This window comes from Phoca vitulina, unplaced genomic scaffold (assembly GCF_004348235.1).
Source record: "Phoca vitulina isolate PV1807 unplaced genomic scaffold, GSC_HSeal_1.0 scaffold48, whole genome shotgun sequence".
NCBI classification, from domain to species: Eukaryota; Metazoa; Chordata; class Mammalia; order Carnivora; family Phocidae; genus Phoca; species Phoca vitulina.
This window is the reverse complement of record NW_022589751.1, coordinates 1,869,249-1,893,647: the sequence shown is the minus strand read 5'-3', so window position 1 is coordinate 1,893,647 and position 24,399 is coordinate 1,869,249. Positions and strand designations below refer to the sequence as shown.

General features: G+C 38.7%; 1 protein-coding gene across 1 annotated transcript; it reads left to right on the top strand.

Annotated features, from left to right (window-relative positions):
- Positions 1-11,271: 11,271 nt before the first annotated feature.
- Positions 11,272-14,899, top strand: LOC116649529 (olfactory receptor 49-like; the record flags this gene model as incomplete). Its single annotated transcript, XM_032432422.1, is given in 3 exon segments — positions 11,272-11,972; positions 11,974-12,177; positions 14,884-14,899. Coding segments are annotated over 3 exon segments (921 nt in total), but the record flags the coding sequence as incomplete, so codon positions are not given.
- Between the last annotated feature and the right edge of the window lie 9,500 nt (positions 14,900-24,399).

The following is a 24,399-nucleotide window of genomic DNA, read 5'->3' as shown; positions in this document are numbered from 1 at the left end:
TATTTGATGTTTTTTGATGGGACTCTAAATAAATAGTATTATTTACATTTTTTACTTCATACATTTTTGCTAGCATACAGAAATACAATAAACTTTTCTATGTTCAGTATCTGGCAACTTTGGTAAATTCACTCTTGGATTTAATTTATACACAATCCTGTAATCTATGATGTTGAGAGTTTTATTTATTTATTTCCAATTTTATATCTTGACTTATTACAGTGACTAGAACCTTCAGTACAACATTGAGTGGAAGTATAATAGCAGACATATTTGTTTCAGTCCTGATCTCAGTGGGAAAATTTTAATGTTTCATCATCATATCTGATGCTTCCTACAGATTTTTGTTGTTGCTATTATTATTTTTCAGTTTCAGGAAATTCAGTTTTGTTTCCATTTTCCTAAGAGTTGTTTTTAATTAATGAATAGGTGCTAAATTTTATGACTTTTTCCCCTGAATTTAAAAGTCATGTAGTTTCCTGCTCTTCTTTCTTTATATAGAAATTTTGAATATTAAATCCATCCTCCATTCCTGGTATAAATCTAACTTGTACTAACATTGTAAAATATGCTAGCCTTGATGTGCTAATATTTTGCTGAGGCTTCTTGCATTTATATTTATTGGACAGATTAGTCCATGATTTCACTTTTTCTGTAATGTCCTTGTCAAGTCTATCTTTAAAACTATGTTGAGACTTTCTTTATGGTTTAGCAGATGATCAAATTTGGTAATGTTCCATGTACATTGGAGAATAATATTACTCTATGTTTACCAGATACAGTGTTTTAAGTGTAAGTGTTTAAACACGTGGTTTAAATCTTCTATGTCATTACTGATTTTTTTGTTTGTTCTACCAGTTACTGAAAGAGATGTTTTAAAAATCTCCATCCATGATTTTGGATTTAATTTTAGCTTTGTCAGATGTTGCTTCATATATTTTAGGTGAATTTAGACTATTATGTCTTCCTCTTAAATTAATACTTCTATTATTATAAATGTATTTTATACGTAAGTTTGTATATATACAAATCTGTACATCTTTACCTCTCATGATAGTTTTTATCTTAAAGCCTACTTTGTCTAATACTCACAGAGCTACCTCACCGTCCTTTGGGTTTGTATGGTATATGTTTAGCTCTTATTTCTCTATCCTTTTACTTACAAACTTTCTATGTTCTTATACATCCAGTGTGTCTCACTTGGGCAGCATATAGTTCAATCTTCTTATTTTTTAAATTTAATCTGACAATCTTCTTTTAAATTGAGCGTTTAGCCTATTTTCATTAATTTCTTACTATAAATCTGGGTTAATCCCTACCATCTTATTACTTGTTTCCTACTTATCTCTTCTTTTTTCTCTTTTGTTCTCCTTTTAAAAAATTATTTGTTGTCTTGGGATGCCTGGGTGGCTCAGTTGGTTGTATGCCTTCTGCTCAGGTCATGATCCCAGGGTCCTGGGATCAAGTCCTGCATCGGGCTTCCTGCTCAGTGGGGAGCCTGCTTCTCCCTCTGCTTGCTGCTCCCCCTGCTTGTGCCCTTTCTTTCTCTGACAAATAAATAAACAAAATATTTTCTAAGAAAACTGTTTATTGTCTTGAGTGAGTTAAGATGGCAGAGGAGTAGGGGACCCTAAGTTCTTCTGGTCCCCGGAATTAGGCTAGGTAGTTATCAAATCATTCTGAACACCTGTGAAATCAATCAGAGATCTGAGAAAAGAAATGCTGCAATTCTACAATAGAAAAGCGACCACTTTTTGGAAGGTAGGAGGTACAGAGATATGAATCAGAGGCAATTTATCATAGGATACAGGAGGATAGGGAGCCAGCTTAAGGAGGCTGCCACAAAGTATCATAAGCAGTGGAACACAAAATTGGAAATTTTAGGAGTCTGCTATGGTGGGGGACATCTCTGGCTTAAAGGTGCTCAGGTGGTGAATCAGGGCAGAATCCCAGGAGGGACAGTGTGATCTCAAGATCCCCAGGGTCATAAAGAAAATGGGGGTGCCTGAGTGCACAGAGTTCCCGGGCATCAGAGTGGGGAAGTTGGCTGGAAACAGAGTCTTAGCACTGGCTTTCTGATCAGTGTGCCATAAACTATGAACCGCTGCATAGTCACATGACCACTCTCTGGGCAGGGGCCCAGCAAAAGGAAAAGCATGGTGAGATGCCCCTCTCTCCCCCAGGAGGAACAGCACAGGTCTGGGCTGCTGGAGTCCAGAAAGTTTGGAGATTTGAAACTGGGTCACATGCCTGAGATAAAAATGCTTGGTCATAGGCTGGGTGAACACAGCGTTCAGACAGAAACCAGGGAGACATGAGTGATTGATTGCTTTTCTGTAAGGGCTCACTGAAGAGTTGGAGGTGCAAACTTTCAGCACCAGGGCTACAGTTTGGGGTGCCGCCATTTTAATCCCCTCCCATTTGTGCTGAAAGCCTTCAGGGAGCAAAACAGCACCATATAGTGCAATCCGGAGCCAATTACACTGAGCCTGGTCCCCTGGAAAGAGAGGCGCAATGCCACCAGGGTAAGGACACTGAGAATCAGGGCAACAGGTCCCTCTCCCAGAAGACCAGCAGGAACAACTGGCTAGCACCAAGTTTAAAGATCATAGAGAACTGTAGAACTTCAGCTCTTAGGGAAAACAGTATATAGCATTCATGTTTATTATTATTATTATTATTATTATTATTATTAATTATTCTTTAGTCTTTCAGGTTTTTTTCAGCTATTTTCTTATTGCTTCAATTTTTTTTATTCTTTTTTAATTTTTATTTTTATATATACATTATATATATATATTTATTTTTGGTCTCCTTTCATTGTATTTTATTTTATTTTTCTATATATATATAAGTTTTTCTTTCCTTCCTATTTTGGAATCCAGTTTCCTTTAACAAACAAACCAAAATACACCCAGGATCTAGTTTATGGTTTTGATCTGTTTTACTTCTTGTGTGTTTTTTTTCTTATTTTGTTTTGTTTTTATTTTCTTCAGGTTTGTTTTGTTTGTTTTTTTCTGGTGTTGTTGTTATTGTTGTCTTCTCTCTCTTTCTTCTATTCTTTTCTGGACATAATGAGGAAACAGAGAAACTCACCCCAAAAGAACAGGAGGAAGTACTCACTGCCAGGGATTTAAAAGGAGAATTACAGACCAATATCCCTGATGAACATGGATGCAAAAATTCTTACCAAGATACTAACTAATAGGATCCAACAGTACATTAAAAGGATAATTCACCACAACTAACTGGGATTTATTCCTGGGCTACAAGAGTGGTTCAACATCTACAAATCAATTAATGTGATACACCGCATTAACAAAGGAAGGGGCAAGAACCATACGATCCTCTGAATAGATGCAAATAAAGCATCTGATAAAATACAGCATCTTTCTTGATTAAAAAACAAAAAACAACAACAACAACAAAAACCTCCACTATGTAGGGATAAAGGGAACATACCTCAACATCATAAAAGCCATATACAAAAACCCACAGCAAATATCATCCTCAATTGGGAAAAACTAAGAGCTTTTCTCCACTGTTGTTCAACATAGTGCTAGAAGTCCTAGCCTCAGCAATCTGACAACAAAAAGAAATAAAAGGCATCTGAATCTGCAAAGAAGTCAAACTCTCACCCTTCACAGATGACATGACACTCTATAGAAAACCCAAAGACTTCACCTAAAAATTGTTAGAACTTCAGCAAAGTTGCAGAATATAAACACAATGCACAGAACTCAGTTGCATTCCTATACACTAACAATGAGGCAGAAGAAAGAGAAATAGAGGGATTGATCCCATTTACAATAATACCAAAAAACATAAGATACCTAGGAATAAACCTAACCAAAGAGGTAAAGGATCTGTACTCTGAAAACTACAGAACACTTATGAAAGAAATTGAGGAAGACACCAAGAAATGGAAAAACATTCCACGTTCACGGATTGGAAGAACAAATATTGTTAAAATGTCTATGCTACCCAGAGCAATCTACATATTCAATGCAATCCCTATCAAAATACCATCAACATTTTCCACAGAATTGGAACAAACAATTCTAAAACTTGTATGGAACCAGAAAAGACCCCAAATACCCAAAGGAATGTTGAAAAAGAAAACCAAAGCTGGAGGCATCACAATTCTGGACTTCAAGATGTATTACAAAGCTGTAATCATCAAGACAGTATGGTACTGGCACAAAAACAAATACATAGATCAATGGAGCAGAATAGAGAACCCATAATATGTTCTTATACAGAGTAAGGGTCAGGTTGTGTTTTCTCCATTTGAATACCTACTTGATGCAGCACCATCTACACTTATTGAAGGACTATCACTTCCCTCCTGCATTAGTCTACCATCTTTGTCATAAATCTAGTGATGTATATTTTATTGCTAAATCAAATAAGTCAGATAGAGAAACACAAATACTGTATGACCTCATTTGTATGGGAAATATAAAAACATGTAACTCATAAAAACATAGTGAAATGGTAGTTGTTAGGGGCTGAATGGTAGGGGAAATGGGGAGATGTTAGTCAAAGGGTACAAATTTTCAATTATGAAATGAGTAAGTTCTGAGGGTCTAAGGTACAGTATGGTGCCTATAGTTAACAATACTGTACTGCACACTTGAAAATTGCTAAGGGAGTAGAGCTTTTAATATTCTTACCATAACAACAAAACGGTAATTACGTGAAGTGAAGGAGGTGTTAGTTAACCTTATTGTGATAAACATTTCATAATATATGGGTGTATCAAATCATCACTTTGTACACCTTAAACTTATACCATGTTATATGTCAATTGTAACTCAATAAAAGCAAGGGGAAAAAGAGAATATTCTGTTTCATAAAGTTTTTTGGAAATTACATTAACTCTTTTCACACCTTCTAAAAGAGTGCATAAGATTTGTATCATTCCTCCCTTAAACAAAGCACTGAGATGTACCACGAGAAACTGTCAGTCACTATGGATCCTGTGTCACTGAAAAATAGAAGGATAGAAATTAAGAGTATAAAGAACACCATTTAGTAGAAGGCCATAAAGTTGTAGACATGAAGAATGTGGCTTGATGGTCAATGAGAGAGCAGTGAAAAGAGGATTCAAACACCCAGATGCTGAAGTTCCTAGAGTTGCCTGAATCTAGAATCACTCTCCACCTTCAGTGTCCTTGACAACCAGGCCTATTGTGGCTCCTGTTTCAGGATTTCTATGAATGAGATGCTACTTGTAAAATAAACCCCCCTCATTGACCATGATGGATAGGATTTCCACTCTTTTCAAAACAAAGAGTCAAACTAAGATGGGTATGAGGAGAAAGCAGAGCTGAGCCCACCCAGCTCCTCTATTTTTGGCTGAATGTATCTTTCCCCAACAGCAGACCTGATAGACAAAGGTGAGGCATGCTTTCAGAAGAAGCCAGCCCTCTGAGGATGCAGCAGGTGTTCACCCTGGCAGTATGCCTCTTGTTCAGTCTGAGCACGGTCTCCCCCACTATGCCTGCACTGGCCACTTTCCTTCCCTGCCTTGTGGATTGCCTGACCTCCCTCCCAACTAAGGAAAAAGAGGCTGATAGATACCTCCATCCAACACTGGGCAGTCCAGTCATATTGGGAGGCTGAAGAATTCCAAGTTACCTCCTCTGGTTCCTGAGAATTCTTCTTAGGAGCTTTATCTCCAAGAAAATAAGCTTTGTCCCCAAGCAGTGATAAGTGCTGGATAAGAAAACAGAATTTGATTGTGTTGTCAGTCCAGAGAACATCTCCCTCTACCAATATCTTACAAAAGCTCTGATCAGCTGAGATCCCCAGAGTCACATGTGTGGAAAGAGATCAGTCTGGTTTACGGAATCTTAGGAATCTTGGACAGCAACCAATATAATACTAATTATTGGTGAGGTGATGTCTCAAGCCCAGCCAAAAGGATCCCATTTCCTGAAAGGGGATTATATAATTAGTTTTCTCTCCATTGCACATCGTTCATCTTCTCCTCTAAGTAGTTCCCCTCTATTAAGAGTAAAACTGTTTCATGTAATAAGCTGTAAGGGTGTTATCAGAAGAGGTGTGAACTTAAAAAGATGAACTTTGTCCCCATTTCAAAGGAGTTTATTTTGCGGGGGAGAGGTTTTTGAGGGCTCTTCCATACTTTATGTAAAATATTGACCTTGCAAAATGTAACATTCACCATTTCCTTTTGGAAAGGTACTGAGATAAAGATACTTAAGAATCTTATGCTAAGGGGCACCTGGGTGGCTCAGTTGGTTAAGTGTCTTGCCTTCGGCTCAGGTCATGATCCCGGAGTGCTGGGATCTAGCCCTGAGTTGGGCTCCCTGCTCAGCAGGGAGTCTGCTTCGTCCTCTGCCCCTCCCCCGCACCACTCGTGGGCTCTAGCTATCTCTCTCTCTCTCCAATAAATAAATAAAAAATCTTTAAAAAAAAAAGAATCTTGTGCTAAAAACACTAAGAACCATACGTGTTGTTCCCAATACCTGGAGCATCTACACATCAGAGGTGAAACAAGCACAAGAAATCCTAATAGGAAAGTAGTAGTAATGAAGGATCCAGATCCTTGCAAAGTAGTTTCACTTCTGAGATTTATAGATAGCTTTTCTACCTCTTTGTATCCCACCCACATAACTAAACTTAATTAATCATTATATATATATATACATATTAGGAGGTTCATTAAAAAGGAAAAGATTTCTTTTTTCCATGCATGAATAAAAAAGAAAACAAAGAAGCCCAGATAGGATAAATTACTCTATACCTTCAGTTTTGCCTCGTGGTCCCAAGTTGGAAGTTACTAATACTACCATGCTTTTCTCACATGGAGGGATAGGTATTGGGTGTGATATTAATGAGACCTCTAGATTGGAATTGATGTGTTCCAGGTTCCAAATGGCATTGTTGCCTTATTTTTATGGAAATTCCATGAGGGAAAATGGTTCTCAAAGTATTATTAGTATACCAAGAGCTCCAACCTCAGCCTAGGGTTTGGCCTAATGAGTGCTTCTCTCCATCCTGATTCCCACATCCTGTTCAAATTAGCATCCCCTACTCCCTCTCCCACAATATCATAGACAACAGATTTACCTTTCCTCAGGCCTTAACTTAGCCTTCTTCCTTAGGGATATAATACTAAAAGTTGGAACCTTTCTAGGAACAGACCACATTAACAGGATCCACTATAAACCAAAATACTCTTATTATCTAAATCATGAATGTATGTGTAGCCTAATTTGTCAAGAGTGGCTGAGGGATAGTGTGGCAAACATAATCATATTCTGCAGAGGAGAAACCATAAGCTGATGTTTGATTTATCCTTCCATGTTTGATAATCATAAATACAACTTTAAGAACTATTCCTTTTCTTACTCTAACTGGCTAACTAAAAACTCAAAGCACAGGACATGTTGGAAATGTCCAAGATAAATGAGATCTCAAGGTCATTAAAAAAAAAAATAAAGAAATAGTGGGTATTGGAGAGCCACAAGGGCACTATCCAGGAAAGAGAAACTATAGGCCAAGGACAATTTGAAATATTTCTTGGCGCCAGCTCAACACCCTTTATGCTAGATGCAGTGTAGAGTTAGTCCAGCCAATTTCTTTGAGGGTCCACTTTCTAAGCCTTGCCATCAAACCACAGGACAGTCCCTCTCCTTCCACCTTCCCACCATCATGTTGGTGTTGGGACTCACTCAAGTATGAAAGGTATTTCTGCACCGTGAAGCTACCACTGAATAAAATTAAAACCCCATGCAAATGAGCCTTTATCTGGGCATTAAAATCTATAAATAGTCTCACTTTGCTCTAGCTTCTATAACTCATCTCCCATTATTGTTTATTTTCCCTCACTTCCAGGTTTGGCCTGGATTGAAAGCAGAGTGTGTGATGGACAGATGTTATAAAAGTGATTTTGTATGGAGTGCCTGCATGGCTCAGTTGTTTAAGCATCTGACTCTTGATTTTGGCACAGGTCATCATCTCAAAGTCAGGGAATCAGAGCCTCCTGTCAGACTCACTGCCTACCCCCCTCCCACCTTCAAGCACACACGCTCTCTCTTTTTCTCTGTCTCAAAAATGGGGGATTTTGTCTATTTCTGGGAAGGTGGGACCCACATGGAAACTCATGAAAGTTTCTATATTTGCCTTGACCTTCTAAGATCAATATTAATCTGGGCAGATTCAGGCAGAACAAATTTCCAAACAGCTCCCATATGTACCAGGGTTGACTACAAACACTTTGGGAGGTAAGTACTCTTCTATGGCTTGTGATGGGAAGCCAGAAGTCACAGAAGAATGGGTCTCCCTGGCCAGAGCAGCCCAGCTGAGATACCCAGTAAAAGAAGCAGCTTTCCAGGCCAGTGGTTGCTATGGATACAGCTTCTCCACTCTCAGGCTCACATCTCCTCTTCTGCATCTACAGGGGGAATGAGAGAGGGAGAAGCAGGCTTCCCGCGGAGGAGGGAGCTCGACACGGGGCTCAATCCCAGGACCCTGGGATCATGACCTGAGCCGAAGGCAGACGCTTAGCAACTGAGCCACCCAGGAGCCCCTCCCATATTCTTTTTTAAAAGAGAGGCCTGCCAGGTTAGAGATGTTATAGAAACCACCTAGTATTCCCCCTTCTTCCCTGAAGAGGAAAAAATGTGTGCTTTCCTTTTTCAAGAAGATTGCTGAGCACAATGAAATTTTTTTATATGAAAATATGCAATGAAAAGAATCATAACGTTGGTGAAAGCATAAATATAAATAGACCAGGAAAGGCAGACTTCTCCAGTATCTTCCCAAAAGACTCATGAAATCTAGAATATAATCCAGCTCTTTCTCACCATAAAATCTGTTCTTTTAACAACTATGCTCTGGCCTCAGTGCATACATCACATGTAGAAAACTGTAGTCTGGACTTTTACCTCAAATCAGTAGCAATATTCAACTTGGTATTTTAAAAACCCTTGGGAAATTGTCATATAATTTCCTTCAAAAATCTTGGCAGAGAACAGTGTGAACATCTGGGAATCAGCATCACCACACACAAGGTAAGATAAATATAAGTTTTGCACCAGTAAATCTTATCCTCAACAGTGACCAATTAGCTATCCCCAGGATACTAGCCATGCCCTTACTTTCTGTCCCTGTCTCTTCAGCATCTAATAAGGTTTGGGGGCCTACACACTCTGCTCACTGGCTGGGTTCATCCTGCTTCACAACCATACATTCTGGTGGGAAAAATATCACAGAGCTTCAAACTTGCATGACACCAGCTTCTCATTGTTGATGCATTAAAACAAGGATGCTTCTCCACATGGAAAGGTGAGGATGCGATGGAGGAACATAGTGCCGTAGAAGAAGACTTGGAGCAGGTGTACCCATGACATGAAGCCATAAACACAAGGACCACTGCCTCAGCAACACCCAGGGCTAAATCTATAAGAAGATACCTGTTCCCATTAAGGGTATAGGAGGTGACAGCTATGTTGCATGTTAGGTGGGCTTCTACCCACTGGGGGAGGCAGAGCCAGAGCTTTCTCAGAACTGTAAGTTGTCTGGAAGTCCAGCTCTAGCCCAAAATTGGAAGCAGTGAAATACGGTTGTTTTAATCCGTTTGATCCTTTCTGGGGTTTCAGTGGTCAAGGCTGCCCTGTAGCCTTGCTGTGCTATGAAACATTTGGGCTTCCTCAGCCAGAACACTGGCAGCATGGGCTGCATATTCACCCCACTCTGGGACAACAGCCTGTGATAAATGAGTTTCCTTCTCCTCTCCTTTCCATTCAGCCCAGAGCAAGCTCTTGATTTCTTAGAAGACAATAGCTGCAGGGGAAAGAAGCCCCATGAGGTGACTCATGTGTATGCTGGGCCTCACAGACCGTGGTGGCTTGGTGGACTTACTGGGGTCCACTGGCACAGAAGCAGAGGCTCCTTCAGGCTGTGCCACTCAGGGGTGAGCAGTTTGTTCATGAGCAGCACTTTATAGGACCTGGCTCTCACTAACCCACACATTCCACATTGCTGACCTTTAGCCTAGTATTGAGATACTAGAGCCAAACAGCATGGTGAGAGAAATCACTGATTGAGAGATCTGAAGAAAGCAAAATGTCCACTGAGCTTTGATGTAAGAGTGAGTGCATGAGTGCCAGGTGCCCAGCATATACACCTAACTGAGCTAATTCCTATGACCTAATGTTGCTCCCACCTCCATCACAGGACAGCATGAACCCTGGGTGGGGTGGTGGTAAATCCTGGATTTACAAATTATGTCACGTGGTAGAGAAGCTCCCAATGTCTCTGATCTCCTGTCTCTTGTATAAAATGCTTGTGCTAATGTAGATGCTCCCTAAGCCTCATGCCATTCCCCAGGTCTCTAACTCATCAGTGATACTAACTAAGGGTAGAAACAATTAAGATAAATAAAGCTAATCTTTCACTTCAAGTTTAAAGATCATCAACAATACATTTATTTCCCTTTTAAAGTATTTTGACACTGCATTTGGAAACAGCAGGGGCTCTGGAGCTGGAAGATCTAGGTAAAGTGCCAGCTATGTGAACTAAACTCTCTGGAACTCTCAAAGCCTCAGTTACTGCTTCTTTATAAGAAGCGGTTCATGGTTATTGTGAAGAGGAATAGAAATACTGAATTTCAGTGACCAGCATAGTACCAAGCATAAGTCCTCAACAAATGATGGTGATCACAATTTGCACCATAGAATGTTTTGCATTATTAAAAAGGATATCCAAGGAGAATATTACTAACATAATTGTTATGTTTACAAACAAATTGATAATATTATTAAAAATAAAATGTTGTATAACTAGAAAAATGTCACTACTTCTGCTGACTAATGATGCTCTACTAAGCATTATATTAATGATCATAACATTATAATGAGACTCTGAGGAACACATAGGAAACATTGGCATCATATGCCAAGTGAGTTACATGCTTTACCTTACTTAATTCTCACAAGAACATGAACAGGTAGATCCTATCATCTTCATTCTATAGAGGGTGAAAGTAAAGTTCAAAAAGGCTAACTTTCCAAAAATGACCCATCTCTCATGAGTTAGAACTCACTATTGAACTAATACTGAACTCAGGTCCTTCTGATTCAAGAACCAATTGGCTAATCCACTTTACTATCTGCCTCTCCACCTTCTCTAATAGTTAAATAACTTAATCATATGCTCCTCTAAAACCTTTGTGTTTCCTGATGTCTTCTTCATTGTAGGTTAAGACCAGCAGTGATGCTGCTGTGGAAAGACATGCCGATGGAAATGGGGAATGTTACAAATGTCCAAGAATCCACCTTGGAGGGGTTTCCTACCATCCAGCACCTGGGAAAGGTCCTCTTCCTGGTGCACCTGCTGGCATACCTGGCATCCATTGTAAGCAATGCTGTCATAGTCACCATCACCTCTGCTGACTCCCGGCTCCACACACCTATGTACTTTTTCCTCAGCATTTTCTCCGTCTTGGAGTGTGGTATCATAAGTGCTGTTATTCCTAAGTTGCTGGTCATCTTTCTCTTAGGCAAGCAAACCATTTCCATTCCTGCCTGTTTCATACAGGCATTTGTCACTGTATTTCTGGGATCGGCAGTTTTCTTCCTCATAGCAGTGATGTCTCTGGATCGGTATCTGGCCATTTGCAAGCCTCTGCATTACCCGACCATCATGAACCTGAAGACTTGCTTCCTCCTGGTCACTGCCTGCTTCGCTTTGGCCTTCCCTCTCATCACTGGTCTGGTAGTAAAGGTTTCCCAGTTACCCTTCTGTGGCCCCCATGTCATCCCCCACTTCTTCTGTGACCTTGGCCCCCTGATTCTTCTCTCCTGTTCTGACTTCAGGTCTGTTGATATGTTGGCCTTTGTCCTCACTTCCTTTATCCTTTTGACATCCCTTATCATAACCATCATTGCCTACAGCAACATAATAGTCACAATCATGCGACTCCCGTCAGCAAAGGAGAAACAAAGCTTTCTCCACCTGCTCTTCTCACCTCATAGTCCTCTCTCTGATGTATGGCAGCTGTGTGTTTATATATGTGAAACCAAAGCAAATGAACAGGCTGGTCTCCAACAGGGAGGCTGCCCTTGTGAACACAGTGGTGACCCCGCTGCTCAACCCTGTCATCTACACTCTGCGGAACAAGCAGGTCCACAGGGCTCTGAGGGAGACGATGTGCAGAATGAAAATATCAAGATAAAAATCACATGGCCCTGGAGTGGAAGGCCTAGAGAACCATTTGTCTTCATTCTGGCCAACGTAGCAGTCCACAGAGTTGTAGTGTAAGGTCTCTGGCAGACTTCACTTGACCCTGCACATCCTTAGCGAAATGGAAATCTGTTTTTCAAGGCCACATTTTACCTTGATGTGCATGGCTAGCTTTCTTCCTAAATATTCCACATATTGATGATAATGATTAATTGCAAAATTCTTTACTGAATTTTTCTTCTTCCCTCTGATAAACCATGTGCTTGAAATTTCCAAAATTTAGTAAATTTATACATTTACTATTTCACTTCTCTCTACCCATGAACACGGCTGAACAGAATTAATAAATATTTACAAAAAGTCATTTAGATATTCAAATGACAGAAGGTTGTATAAAAGCTGTGGAATGTAGGAAATAATGGAAATAGTACCAATGCTTGGGTCCACATTCCCTCCATGCCTAGACCAAGGAAATAATGGTCATAGTACCCTTCACCTTGGAATACATTTGGTTTGCATCAGGTGTGCTCTTAAATGCTGTTCTTGGCTCTTAGCTTAGCTACATATGTATATACCAATCCCATGCTGTAGAAACAGAATTGTTCTCAGTCTTAGAGAACAAAATTCTAAGGAGAGGGAATAATCATAGCATCCCATGGCTGACCAATACTCCTAGTTCCTAAATTATTTATTCTAGCTCCAGCCCCTCAGATGCACAATGCACACTTCTGATTGGTTCCTATCTTAAAGTTCTTACCACAGAATGCTTGTGTATATCAGTGGATGGGAGCACTTATTTCATATTTCTTTAATTTCTTCCAAAGATTTAAGTTGGGGAAACTGAAGTTATTTGCTTATCTTCTTTACATTACTGATGAAAATAAACAAATAAGATTTTTCCTCATTGACTGGTGTTATCATCTATAAGGTTATCTTCTGATTGATAACCTACTTTAAAACCAACATTGTCATGATCTCAATCCTTAAACTTTGTGTACCTTTATTTTCCAGCAGGGTATGTATATTTTTTCTTCAGAATAAACATCTTTAAAAAGATTAAGAACAGGGTAGAGGAGTTAAGGTGGCAGAGTAGTAGGGGGACCCTGAGCTTGCCTAGTGCTTCTAACACAGCTAGATCAACATCCAACTATTTTGAACAACTATCAATTTGATCTGAGGATTAAGAAAATTATCTGCACAGTTGAAGGGATAGAACATGGCAGATGGGAGGTTCAGAGTCCTGAATTAGGGGAGAGGAAAGCTGCAGGCTGCAAAGGTGAGGGAACTCTTTTCATGGAGCAAACTCTGGAAGAGGGGAAGAGCAGGAGAGAGCACAATGGGTAGGGATCGCACAATAAGGCTTGGTGAGATTCCCTGTGTTGCAGTGGAAGAGATTACTCCCCTTCCCAGAGTACATTTGGAAGAGTGTATTTTGCCTCTTCAAGGACAAAAGGCCAGCTGGGAGCCATTGAGCGGTGCTCAACAGCAGGGACAGAGGTGTGCATAGAGGGCAGATAACCTTGTAGCAGATTTTCACTGTGAGCCACAATAGGCTTAAACCACAGTATGCATGCTGAGTGGCTGCTTCTCTGGAACAGAACTGTGCAGAGAGCAGAGACATGGGCCGGCTGCAGATAACCTGGCCACTGCTTCTCACTGTCTGCCACAATAGATTCAAGCTTCCATGCAACTGCTTTTCTGGGACAGAATGGAGTAGGGGACTGAGTCACATGCAGACAGCAGATAACTTGGTTGTAGCTTTTTGCTGTGCATCACAATAAACTCTAGTCTCTGTGTGAGCACTGTACGACTGCTTTTCTTGGACAGGACAGTGCTGGGCACACCACAAGGCTCTCCTCCAGGGGAGGTGAGTGGGTCCACACCTTGCCAGAACCTTTAAAACTTGGATTTTTGAATCCCAGACACCAGCCACAGATAAAATACAGGAGATCTGTGGCGCTGGGCTCACCAATGGACCAGGAACAGATAGGTTAAGGGCAGGGAACTGACAAAAGCCCAGGACAGAGAAGGTTGTTTGCTTTTCTGAGAGGACTGCCTGAACAGTGGTGGCCAGGAGTTCCCCTCCCCAGGGACCAGATGGCAGGATGACACCAAATTCCTCCTACCCTTTCCAACCTCCCCTCACTGCACAGTTGGACTTCAGAGAGGAACGCAATGCCTCCAGTGGAGGCTAGATTTCCCTACACTAAACCCACTCCCCAGTACCTGGCAGGGGCATCTTTACAAGGCAAGTCAGCTTCTGAGTTATCCCAGCAGGCCTCTCCCTCAGAAGACCAACATAGGCCCCCCGCATGTACCAAGTCTACTGATTAAGAGTGCTCCAAAACATAAGGCTCTGTTGGAAATAGAACCAGGCTTGCTTCCCCCTTTTTTTTCTTTTCTTTTTTTTTTTCCTTAATTTTTAAAATTTTTTTATTTTTCTTTTTTTATCTTTTATTTTATATATATTTGTCTTTTTTTGGTATCAGGCTTGTAATTTTTTGTTCGTTTGTTGGTTTGTTTGTTTCCTTCTCTTATTGTTCGGCTCAGGCTTCCTATTTTTTTCGTCCTTTCTTCTTTCCATATTCCTTTTTCCTTCTTTCTTTCTTATTCTTTGGAATCAGACTTAAAGTTTTTTGTTTGTTTGTTGGCATTTTTGTTCGTTTTCCTTTTGTCTTGGATCAGACTTTTTCTTTTTTCTTTTCTGGGCTTATCTTAACAAAGAAATGAAAGCACATCTAGTTAAAGGCCCAAACACTCCCCAATATAAGCAAGGAGGATCTCTTTAGAGGACAGACCAGTGGGAAAGAACAGCCAAAACACAACAGCAGAGTATATACAGCATACACCAGAAACACTTCCCAAGGTTTTTGTTGTTGTTGTTGTTTCTTTTTCTTTCTTCTTTTCTTTTCTGGACAAAATGATAAGAGAGAGAAATTCACTCCAAAAGAAAGAATAGGAGGTAGTACTCATAGCGAGGGATTTAATCAATACAGAGATAAGTAAGATGTCTGAGCTAGAATTTAAAACAATGATTTTAAAGATACTAGCTGGGCTTGAAAAAAGCATAGAAGACACAAGATAATCCTTTACTGTAGCAATAAAAGAACTAAAATGTAGTCAGGCCAAAATTAAAAATACTATAACTGAGATGCAGTCCCAAGTGGAGGCCATAAAAATGAGGGAAAATGAAGCAGAAGAGCAAATCCGTGATAAAGAAGAGAATTATGGAAAACAATGAAGCCGAAAAGAAGAGGGAAAGAAAACTATTAGATCACGAAGGTAGACTTTGGGAACTCAGCAATTCCATAAAGCAAAATAATATCTGTATTATATAAGTCCCAGAAAAAGAAGAGGGAAAAGGGGGCAGAAGGTTTATTTGAACAAATTAGAGCTGAGAACTTCCCTAATTTGGGGAAGGAAACAAGCATTCATGTCCAAGAGGCACAGAGAACTCCCCTCAAAATCAACAAACAAAAGGTCAACACCTTGACATATTGTAATGAAACTTGCAAATGACAAAGATAAAGAGAAAATCCTGAAAGCAGCTCCGGGCAAGAGGTCCTTAACCTACAAGGGTAGACACATAAGGCTGGCAAAAAATCTGTCCACAGAGACCTGGCAGGCCAGAAAAACTGGCATGACATATTCAACATGCTAAATGGGAAAAATATGCAGCCAAGAACACTGTATCCAGCAAGGCTGTCATTAAGAATAGAAGGAGAGAGAAAGAGTTTCCAAGACAAAAACTAAAGGAATTCATGAACACTAAACCAGCCCTTCAAGAAATACTAAAGGGGACCCTTTGAACACAGGAGAGAACAAAAGTAACAAAAACCAGAAGGGAACAGAGACAATGTACAGGAACAGCAACTTTACAGGAAATACAAGGACACTATTCACATCTTTCAATAATTACTCTGAATGTAAATGAACTAAATGTTCCCAACAAAAGACATAGGGTATCAGAATGGATTAAAAAACAAGACCCATTAATATGCTGCTTAAAAGAGACTCATTTTAGACCCAAAGACACCTCCAGATTGAAAGTGAGAGGGTGGAGAACCATTTATCATGCTAATGGACATCAAAAGAAAGCCATACTTATATCAGAAAAACTAGATTTTAAGCCAAAGAGTATAATAAGAGATGAAGAAGGACACTATATCACAATAAAGGGGTCTATACAACAAGAAGCTTTAACAGTTGTAAATATTTATGCCTCTAACTCAAGAGCAGTCAAATATATAAATCAATTAATAGCAAAATTGAAGAAACACATTGATAATAATACAATAACAGTAGGGGACTTTAACACCCCACTCACAGCAAGGGACAGATCATCTAAGCAGATCAACAAAGAAACGAGGGCTTTGAATGACACACTGGACCAGATAATCTTCACAGATACAAACAGAGCATTTCATCCTAAAGCAACAAAACACACATTCTTCTCGAGCGCACACGTAACATTCTCCAGAATAGATCATATACTGAGTGGGTCACAAATCAGGACTCAACTGGTACAAAAAGACTGAGATCATACCATGCATATTTTCAGACCACAATGCTATGAAACTTAAAATCAGCCACAAGAAAAAAATCTGGAAAGACCACAAATACATGGAAGTTAAAGAACATTCTACTAAAGGATGACTGGGTCAACCAGGAAACTAAATAAGAATTTAAAAAATACATGGAAGCAAATGAAAATGAAAACATGACAGTTCAAAACCTTTGGGATGCAGCAAAAGCAGTCCTAAAGGGGAAATATGCAGCAATATAGACCGTCCTCAAGAAGCAAGAAAAGCCTTAAATACATGACCTAACCTTACACCTAAAGGAACTGGAAAAAGAATAGCAAATAAAGCCTAAAACCAGAAGGAGAAGAGAAATAATAAAGATTATATCAGAAATTAATGATATAGAAATCAAAAAAGTAGAACAGATCAATGAAACTAGGAGCTGGTTCTCTGAAAGAATTAACAAGATTGATAAACCCCTAGCCAGACTTATCAAAAAGAAAGAAGAAAGGACCCAAATAAATAAAATCATGAATGAAACAGGAGAGGTCACAACAAACAACACCAAAGAAATACAAACAGTTATAAGAGAATACTATAAAAAATTATATGCCAATAAATTAGGCAATCTGGAAGAAATGGATGCAGTCCTAGAAACATATAAACTACCAAAACTGAAACAGGCAGAAATAGAAAACATGAACAGAACCATAACCAGCAAAGAAATTGAATCAGTAATCAAAAATTTCCCAACAAATTAGAGTCCAGAGCCGGAGAGATTCCCATGGGAATTCTACCAAACATTTAAAGAAGAATTAATACCTATTTTTCTGAAACTGTTCCCCAAAAAATAGAAATGGAAAGAAAACTTCCAAACTCATTCTATGAGGCAGCATTACCTTGACCCCAAAACAGAAAGACTCCACTAAAAGGAAAATTATAGGCCTATATCCTGGTGAACATGGATGCAAAAATGCTCAATAAAATACTAGCAAATTGAATTCAACAGTACATTAAAAGAATTAGTCACCACGACCAAGTGGGAGTTATTCTTGGGCCATAGAGGTGGCTGAATATTTGCAAATCAATCAACATGATACAGCACATTAATGAAAGAAAGGATAAAAATCATATAATCCTCTCAATTGATGCATAAAAAACATTTGACAAAATACAGCATTCTTTCTTGATAAAAAATCTTCCACTAGGTAGGGATAGAGGGAACATAGCTCAACATCATAAAAGCCATATATGAAAACCCACAGTAAATATCATCCTCAATGGGGAAAAACTGAGAGCTTTTCTCCTAAGGTCGGGAACATGACAGGGATGTCCACTCTTACCACTGTTGTTAACATAGTACTGGAAATCCTAGCCTCAGCAATCAGACAACAAAAAGAAATAAAAGGCATCCAAATTGGCAAAGAAGTCAAACTACCACTCTTTGTAGACTACATTATACTTTATGTAGAAAACCCAAAGGACTCTACCCAAAAATTGCTAGAACTGTTACAGGAATTCAGCAAAGTTGCAGGATAGAAACACAACACACAGAACTCAGTTGCATTACTATACACTAACAATGAGGCAGAAGAAAGAGAAGTCAAGGAATCGATCCCATTTACTATTGCACCACAAACCATAAGATACCTAGGAATAAACCTAACCAAAGAGGCAAAGGATCTGTACTCTGCAAACTATAGAACACTCATGAAAGAAGTTGAGGAAGACACAAAGAAATGAAAAACATTCCATCCTCATGGACTGGAAGAACAAATATTGTTAAAATGTCTATGCTACCCAGAGCAATCTACACATTCAATGCAATCCCTATCAAAATACCATCAACATTTTCCACAGAGCTGGAACAAATAATCCTAAAATTTGTATGGAACCAGAAAAGACCCCAAATAGCCAGAGGAATGTTGAAAAAGAAAACCAAAGCTGGAGGCATCACCATTCTGGACTTCAAGCTGTATTACATAGCTGTAATCATCAAGACAAAATGGTACTGGCACAAAAACAAATACATAGATCAATGGAGCAGAATAGAGAACCCAGAAATGGATCCTCAACTCTATAGTCAACTAATCCTTGACAAAGCAGGAAAGAATATCCAAAGGGAAAAAAAAAGTCTCTTCAACAAATGGTGTTGGGAAAATTGGACCGCCACGTGCAGAAGAATGAAACTGGACCATTTCCTTATGCCATACACAAAAATAAACTCAAATGGATGAAAGACCTAAATATGAGACAGGAATCCATCAAAATCCTAGAGGAAAACACAGTCAGCAACTTCGTTGGCCTTGGCTGCAGCAGCTTCTTGCTAGATACATCTTCAAAGGCAAGGGAAACAAAAGCAAAAATGAACTATTGGGACTTCATTAAGATAAAAAGCTTTTGCATAGCAAAAAAAAAAAAAAAAAAACAGTCGACAAAACTAAAAGGCAGCCTATGAAATGGGAGAAAATATTTGCAAATATCTTATCAGATAAATGGTGGGTATCCAAAATCTATAAAGAACTTATCAAACTCAACACCCAAAAAACAAAAATTCCAATCAAGAAATGGGCAGAAGACACGAACGCATTTCTCCAAAGAAGACATATAAATGGCCAACAGACACGTGAAAAAATGATCCACATCACTCAGCATCAGGGAAATACAAATCAAAACCACAATGAGATACCACCTCACACCACTCAGAATGACTAAAATGAACAACTCAGGAAACAACAGATGTTAATGAGGATGCAGAGTAAGAGGAACCCTCTGACACTGTTAGTGGGAATGCAAATTGGTGCAGCCACTGTGGAAAACAGTATGGAGGTTCCTCAAAAAGTTAAAAATAGAACTACCCTACCACCCAGCAATTGTACTACTAGGTATTTACCCAAAGGATACAAAAATAGTGATTCAAAGTGGCACATGCACCTAAATGTTTATAGCAGCAATGTCCACAATAGCCAAACTATGTAAAGAGCCCAGATGTCCATCGACAGATGAGTGGATAAAGATGTGGGGTGTGTGTGTGTGTGTATAATATATGTGGTGTGTGTGTATATATATATATATGTAAAATATACAATGGAATATTACACAGCCATCAAAAAATGAAATCTTGGAGGTGCTTGGTTGGCTCAGTCAGATAAACGGCTGCTTTCGGCTCAGGTTATGATCCCAGGGTCCTCAGGATCGAGCCCCACATTGGGCTCCCTGCTCAGCAGGGAGTCTGCTTCTGCACCTCCCTGCCCCCCCGCTCATACTCTCTCTCTCTTAAATAAATAAATAAAATCTTTTAAAAAAAAGACTTTCTTTTAAAAAAATGAAATCTTGCCATTTGCAATGACATGGATGGAACTAGAGGGTTATTATGCTAAGCGAAGTAAGTCAGTCAGAGAAAGACAAATACCATATGATTTCACTCATATGCGGAACTTAAGAAACAAAATAGATGAATATAAGGGAAGGAAAAGAAAAATAAAATAAGATAAAAACAGAGAGGGAGGGAAACCATAAGAGACTCTTAACTATAGGAAACAACTGAAGGTTGCTGGGGGGAAGGTGGGTAGGGGGATGAAGTAATTGAGTGATGAGCATTAAAGAGGGCACTTGAGATAATGAGCACGGGGTGTTATATGCAACTGATGAATCACTAAATTCTATCCCTGAAACTAATAATACACCATATGTTAACTAAATTGAATTAAAATAAAAAATTGAATAAAAATAAAAAAACAAACAAAAGATGTTAGTTTAAAAAAAAAAAAAGATTAACAACGGAAGAAACACATGGTGTTGGGGAGGATGTAAAGAAAGTGGAACCTTCTTACACTGTTGGTGGGAATGCAAACTGGTGCAGCCACTCTGGAAAACAGTTGGAGCTTCCTCAAAAGTTAAAAATAGAACTACTCTACGATCCAACAATTGCATTACTAGGTAATTACCCAAAGAATACAAAATACTAATTTGAAGACACATGCACCCTGATGTTTATAGCAGCATTATCTACAATAGCCAAGTTATGGAAAGAGCCAAATGTATATTGACTGATGAATGGATAAAGATGTGGTATTTATAAACAAAGGAAATTTACTCAGCTATAAAAAAGAATAGTGCCATTTGCAATTACACGGAGGGAGCTAGAAAGTATTATACTACACCAAATTAGTCAGTCAGAGAATATACCATGTGATTTCACTCATATGTAGAATTTAGAAACAAAACAAATGATCAAAAGGGAAGAAAAGAGAGAGGCAAACCAAGAAACAGAGTCTTAACTATAGAGAACAAACTGATGGTTACCAGAGGGGAGGTGGGGGGTGTGTGAAATAGGTGATGGGTATTAAGGAGTACACTTGTGATGAGTACAGGGTGTTGTATGTAAGTGCTGAATCACTAAATTGTACACCTGAAACTAATATTACACTGTATGTTAACTAACTGGAATATAAATAAAAACTGAAGAAAATAAAAAATAAAATGTTTAACACAATTTTTTGTTTGCTTTTAGCCAAAACCTGAGATTAGATAATCTCAAATACATTTTTTGAAACATGATTAGATCCTACTTGTCCTCATGGTCCTATTACAAGGTTTAGATTTCACCTTATTTACAATGAAGTATCAAACATGCCCTAAAAAATCACAGATGATTAGCTGTACACATTGTATTAACAAGTCTGAAAAAAGCCAAGATCAGAGTAGGAAAGTGAGTACAGACTCTGTTACCAGAATTGGAAGAAAGAGAATGATGGCTTAGGGAAGTGGCAGTGGGAATGGAATACAAGAGTACCAAAGTAGACTCTGAATCACTTGCACTGGACAAATCTGGTGTTGCCTTCAACTAACTGGTCAACTTCCAAAAACACGCAAGTCATCTTTTCCATAAAATATGGAGATTGAGCCAGATAATCTCTAGGGTCCACTTGAAAATACTCATGGACATAGCAACAAGATGCTGCAGGAACATGGAAATAATGTTCCACCCTGAGAGCTGAACAACTGAAGAGTGTATGGAAGTGGTTGAGGTTCAGTAATGTAGGAATAAATCTAGGACTTGTGGTCAAACTACTGAAAAGAGTGTGAGTCTCCCAACATTTTAGTTACCATTGGTAATTTATTATACTTAAACTAATTAAATGCATTTATATTACCTTGAGATAGACTATACTGGTTGTGTGAACTGACCAATAGAAAAATGAAGACCAGAAATCTAAAACTGGATTGTTGCCAGCCATATATGGTACCCAGTGAAGGACAAACCCTAATGTGGAGATTAATGCACTAGACTCTGGTGCTGTAAAATTTTATTGAGACAAATTCCTTAAGCTAATTGTATGTTGAAGATACAAATTTTTAAAAACTTCCATTAAGTATGATTGACATATACATATTTAATGTATACAACTTGAATGTTTGGAGTTAAGTATACATCCTTGAAACCATCATCACTATCAATGACATGAACCTATCTATCACCTCCAACTATTTCTTCCCGTAATCTTTGTTGTTGATTTTTTACCCTTACATGGTAGGTAAAAGCACTTAATTTATCTACCCTATTAGCAAAATTTTAAATAGGCAATAAAATATTGTTAATTGTAGGTCCTATGTTATACAGATTTCCAGAACTCATTTATTATGTATAACTGAAACTTTATCAATACCTTCCTATTTCCCCTTCCCCCCAGCCCCTGACAACCACCATTCTACTCTCTGCTTCTATGTATTTGATTAGATTCCACATGTGAATGAGATCATGCAGCGTTTGTCTTACTATGTTTGGCTTATTTTACTTAGAATAATATCCTCCAGGCATATACATGTTGGTGCAAGTGGCAGTTTCTTCTTTGTAAAGTCTGAATGATATTCCATAATATATATATGTCACATTTTCTTTATCCATTCTTCTTTACATGGACTTTTAGGTTATTTCCACATCTTGGCTACTGTGAAAAATGCTGCAATGAACATGGGAGTACAGATATCTGTTTAAGATACATATTTAAATTCTTTTGGATATATAACCAGAAGTGGGATTGCTGGATCAAATGGTAATTTTATTTTGAAATGTTTCAGGAAACACTAGATTGTTTATCAGAGTGACTGTATCAATTTACATTTTCATCAATAGTGTACAAGGGTTCCTTTTTTTTTTTCCACATCCTTGCTAACAGTTCTTATCCTTTGTGGGGACTTGTAGTAATAGGCATGCAAAGAAGTGTGAGGTGATATCTCATTGTTGTTTTACTTGTATTTCCCTTAGTGATGTTTACATTTCCATTAGTGATAATGAGTATCTTTTCCTGTACCTGTTGGCGATTTATATGTCCTCTATGGAACAATGTCTATTCAGTTTCTCTGCCCATTTTTTAACAGTTTGAATTTCTTGGGATCTTTATATATTTTGGAGACTCCATAGAAAAGGTGATTTTGGAAGACACAAGAAAGTTTCCACTTGGACAATGAAAATGGAGGGCATTTCAAGTGGGTCAACAGCATTTGTGAAGCATGCAGCTATAACATCATGCTTCTATATGTTTACAAGATGGTGACAGAAAATAGAACAACATGAGCTGAAGGCATAGGCAGACTTTAAATAATAAGTAATGTCAAATACCTGTGCAGGAAGAGAGTTTTTCAGTAGTTGAATGGAAATAAGAGACTTTCAAGGACCAAAATAGGAAGATATGTGGGTGCTATTATTAGCATATCTCAAGGACAATAGGGGACTCATTAGTATTAAAATGCTGGTAAGGCATGGTCAGATTGCATTAGAAAGATTTCTATGGTTTCAGGACATCTGGGTGGCTAAGTTGGTTAATTGTCTGCCTTCTCCGGTCATGATCCCAGGGTCCTAGGATGGAACCCACATCGGGCTCCCTGCTCAGCGGGGAGCCTGCTTTTCCCAATACCATTGCCTGCCCTCCCCCTGCTTGTTCTCTCTCTCTCTCTCAAATAAATAAATAAATAAAATCTTTTAAAAAATAAAAAAGAAAGATCTCTATGGTTTCAATAGGGGATGTGAAGGGCTTTCAGAGTAACTGGAGTCTACAGTTTTATTAAATGTTCTGCCACAAGCACAGTGTTCTCCAGCCTTCGATTCCTTGATACCATCTTCTTTGCAGCCCACACAACAACCACTTTCAGGGAATAATAATGGTTCTGCCTTCCTTCTACCTTCCAGCCATCACACTATGCCTTTCATTAGTGGGATTCAATCTGGAACTCTGCTGGCAAGGGATTCTCTGAAATGTAGTTTCGGAGTGCCCGCAGCGGTGACCTAGAGGGTAGGATAGAGCAGCGTGGAAAGAATCGCTGCGACCTCTTCCCTCCCAACCCGCCAAAAAAGAAAATGAAACAAAATCCAGCACAGGGTGCTCCAAGATAATACTGCATCCTTAAAACACCACTAAGTTATAAGGTAAACAATCAATAAAAGAAAAAAAAGGTTTTATAAATTAAAAATACAATAGCTGAAAGAAAGAAATCATGAGGACTGCTGGCAGATAAGTAATGGAGAAGTTTTAGAAAATAAATACAGACAGAAGGAGGTAGAAAATTTGTGGGGAGAGTAATTTGGTCCAGAATACCCAAATTCTGTTTATTAGGTATTTTGGAAGAGAGAACAGAGGAAAAAGAGGGGAATAAATTTTTT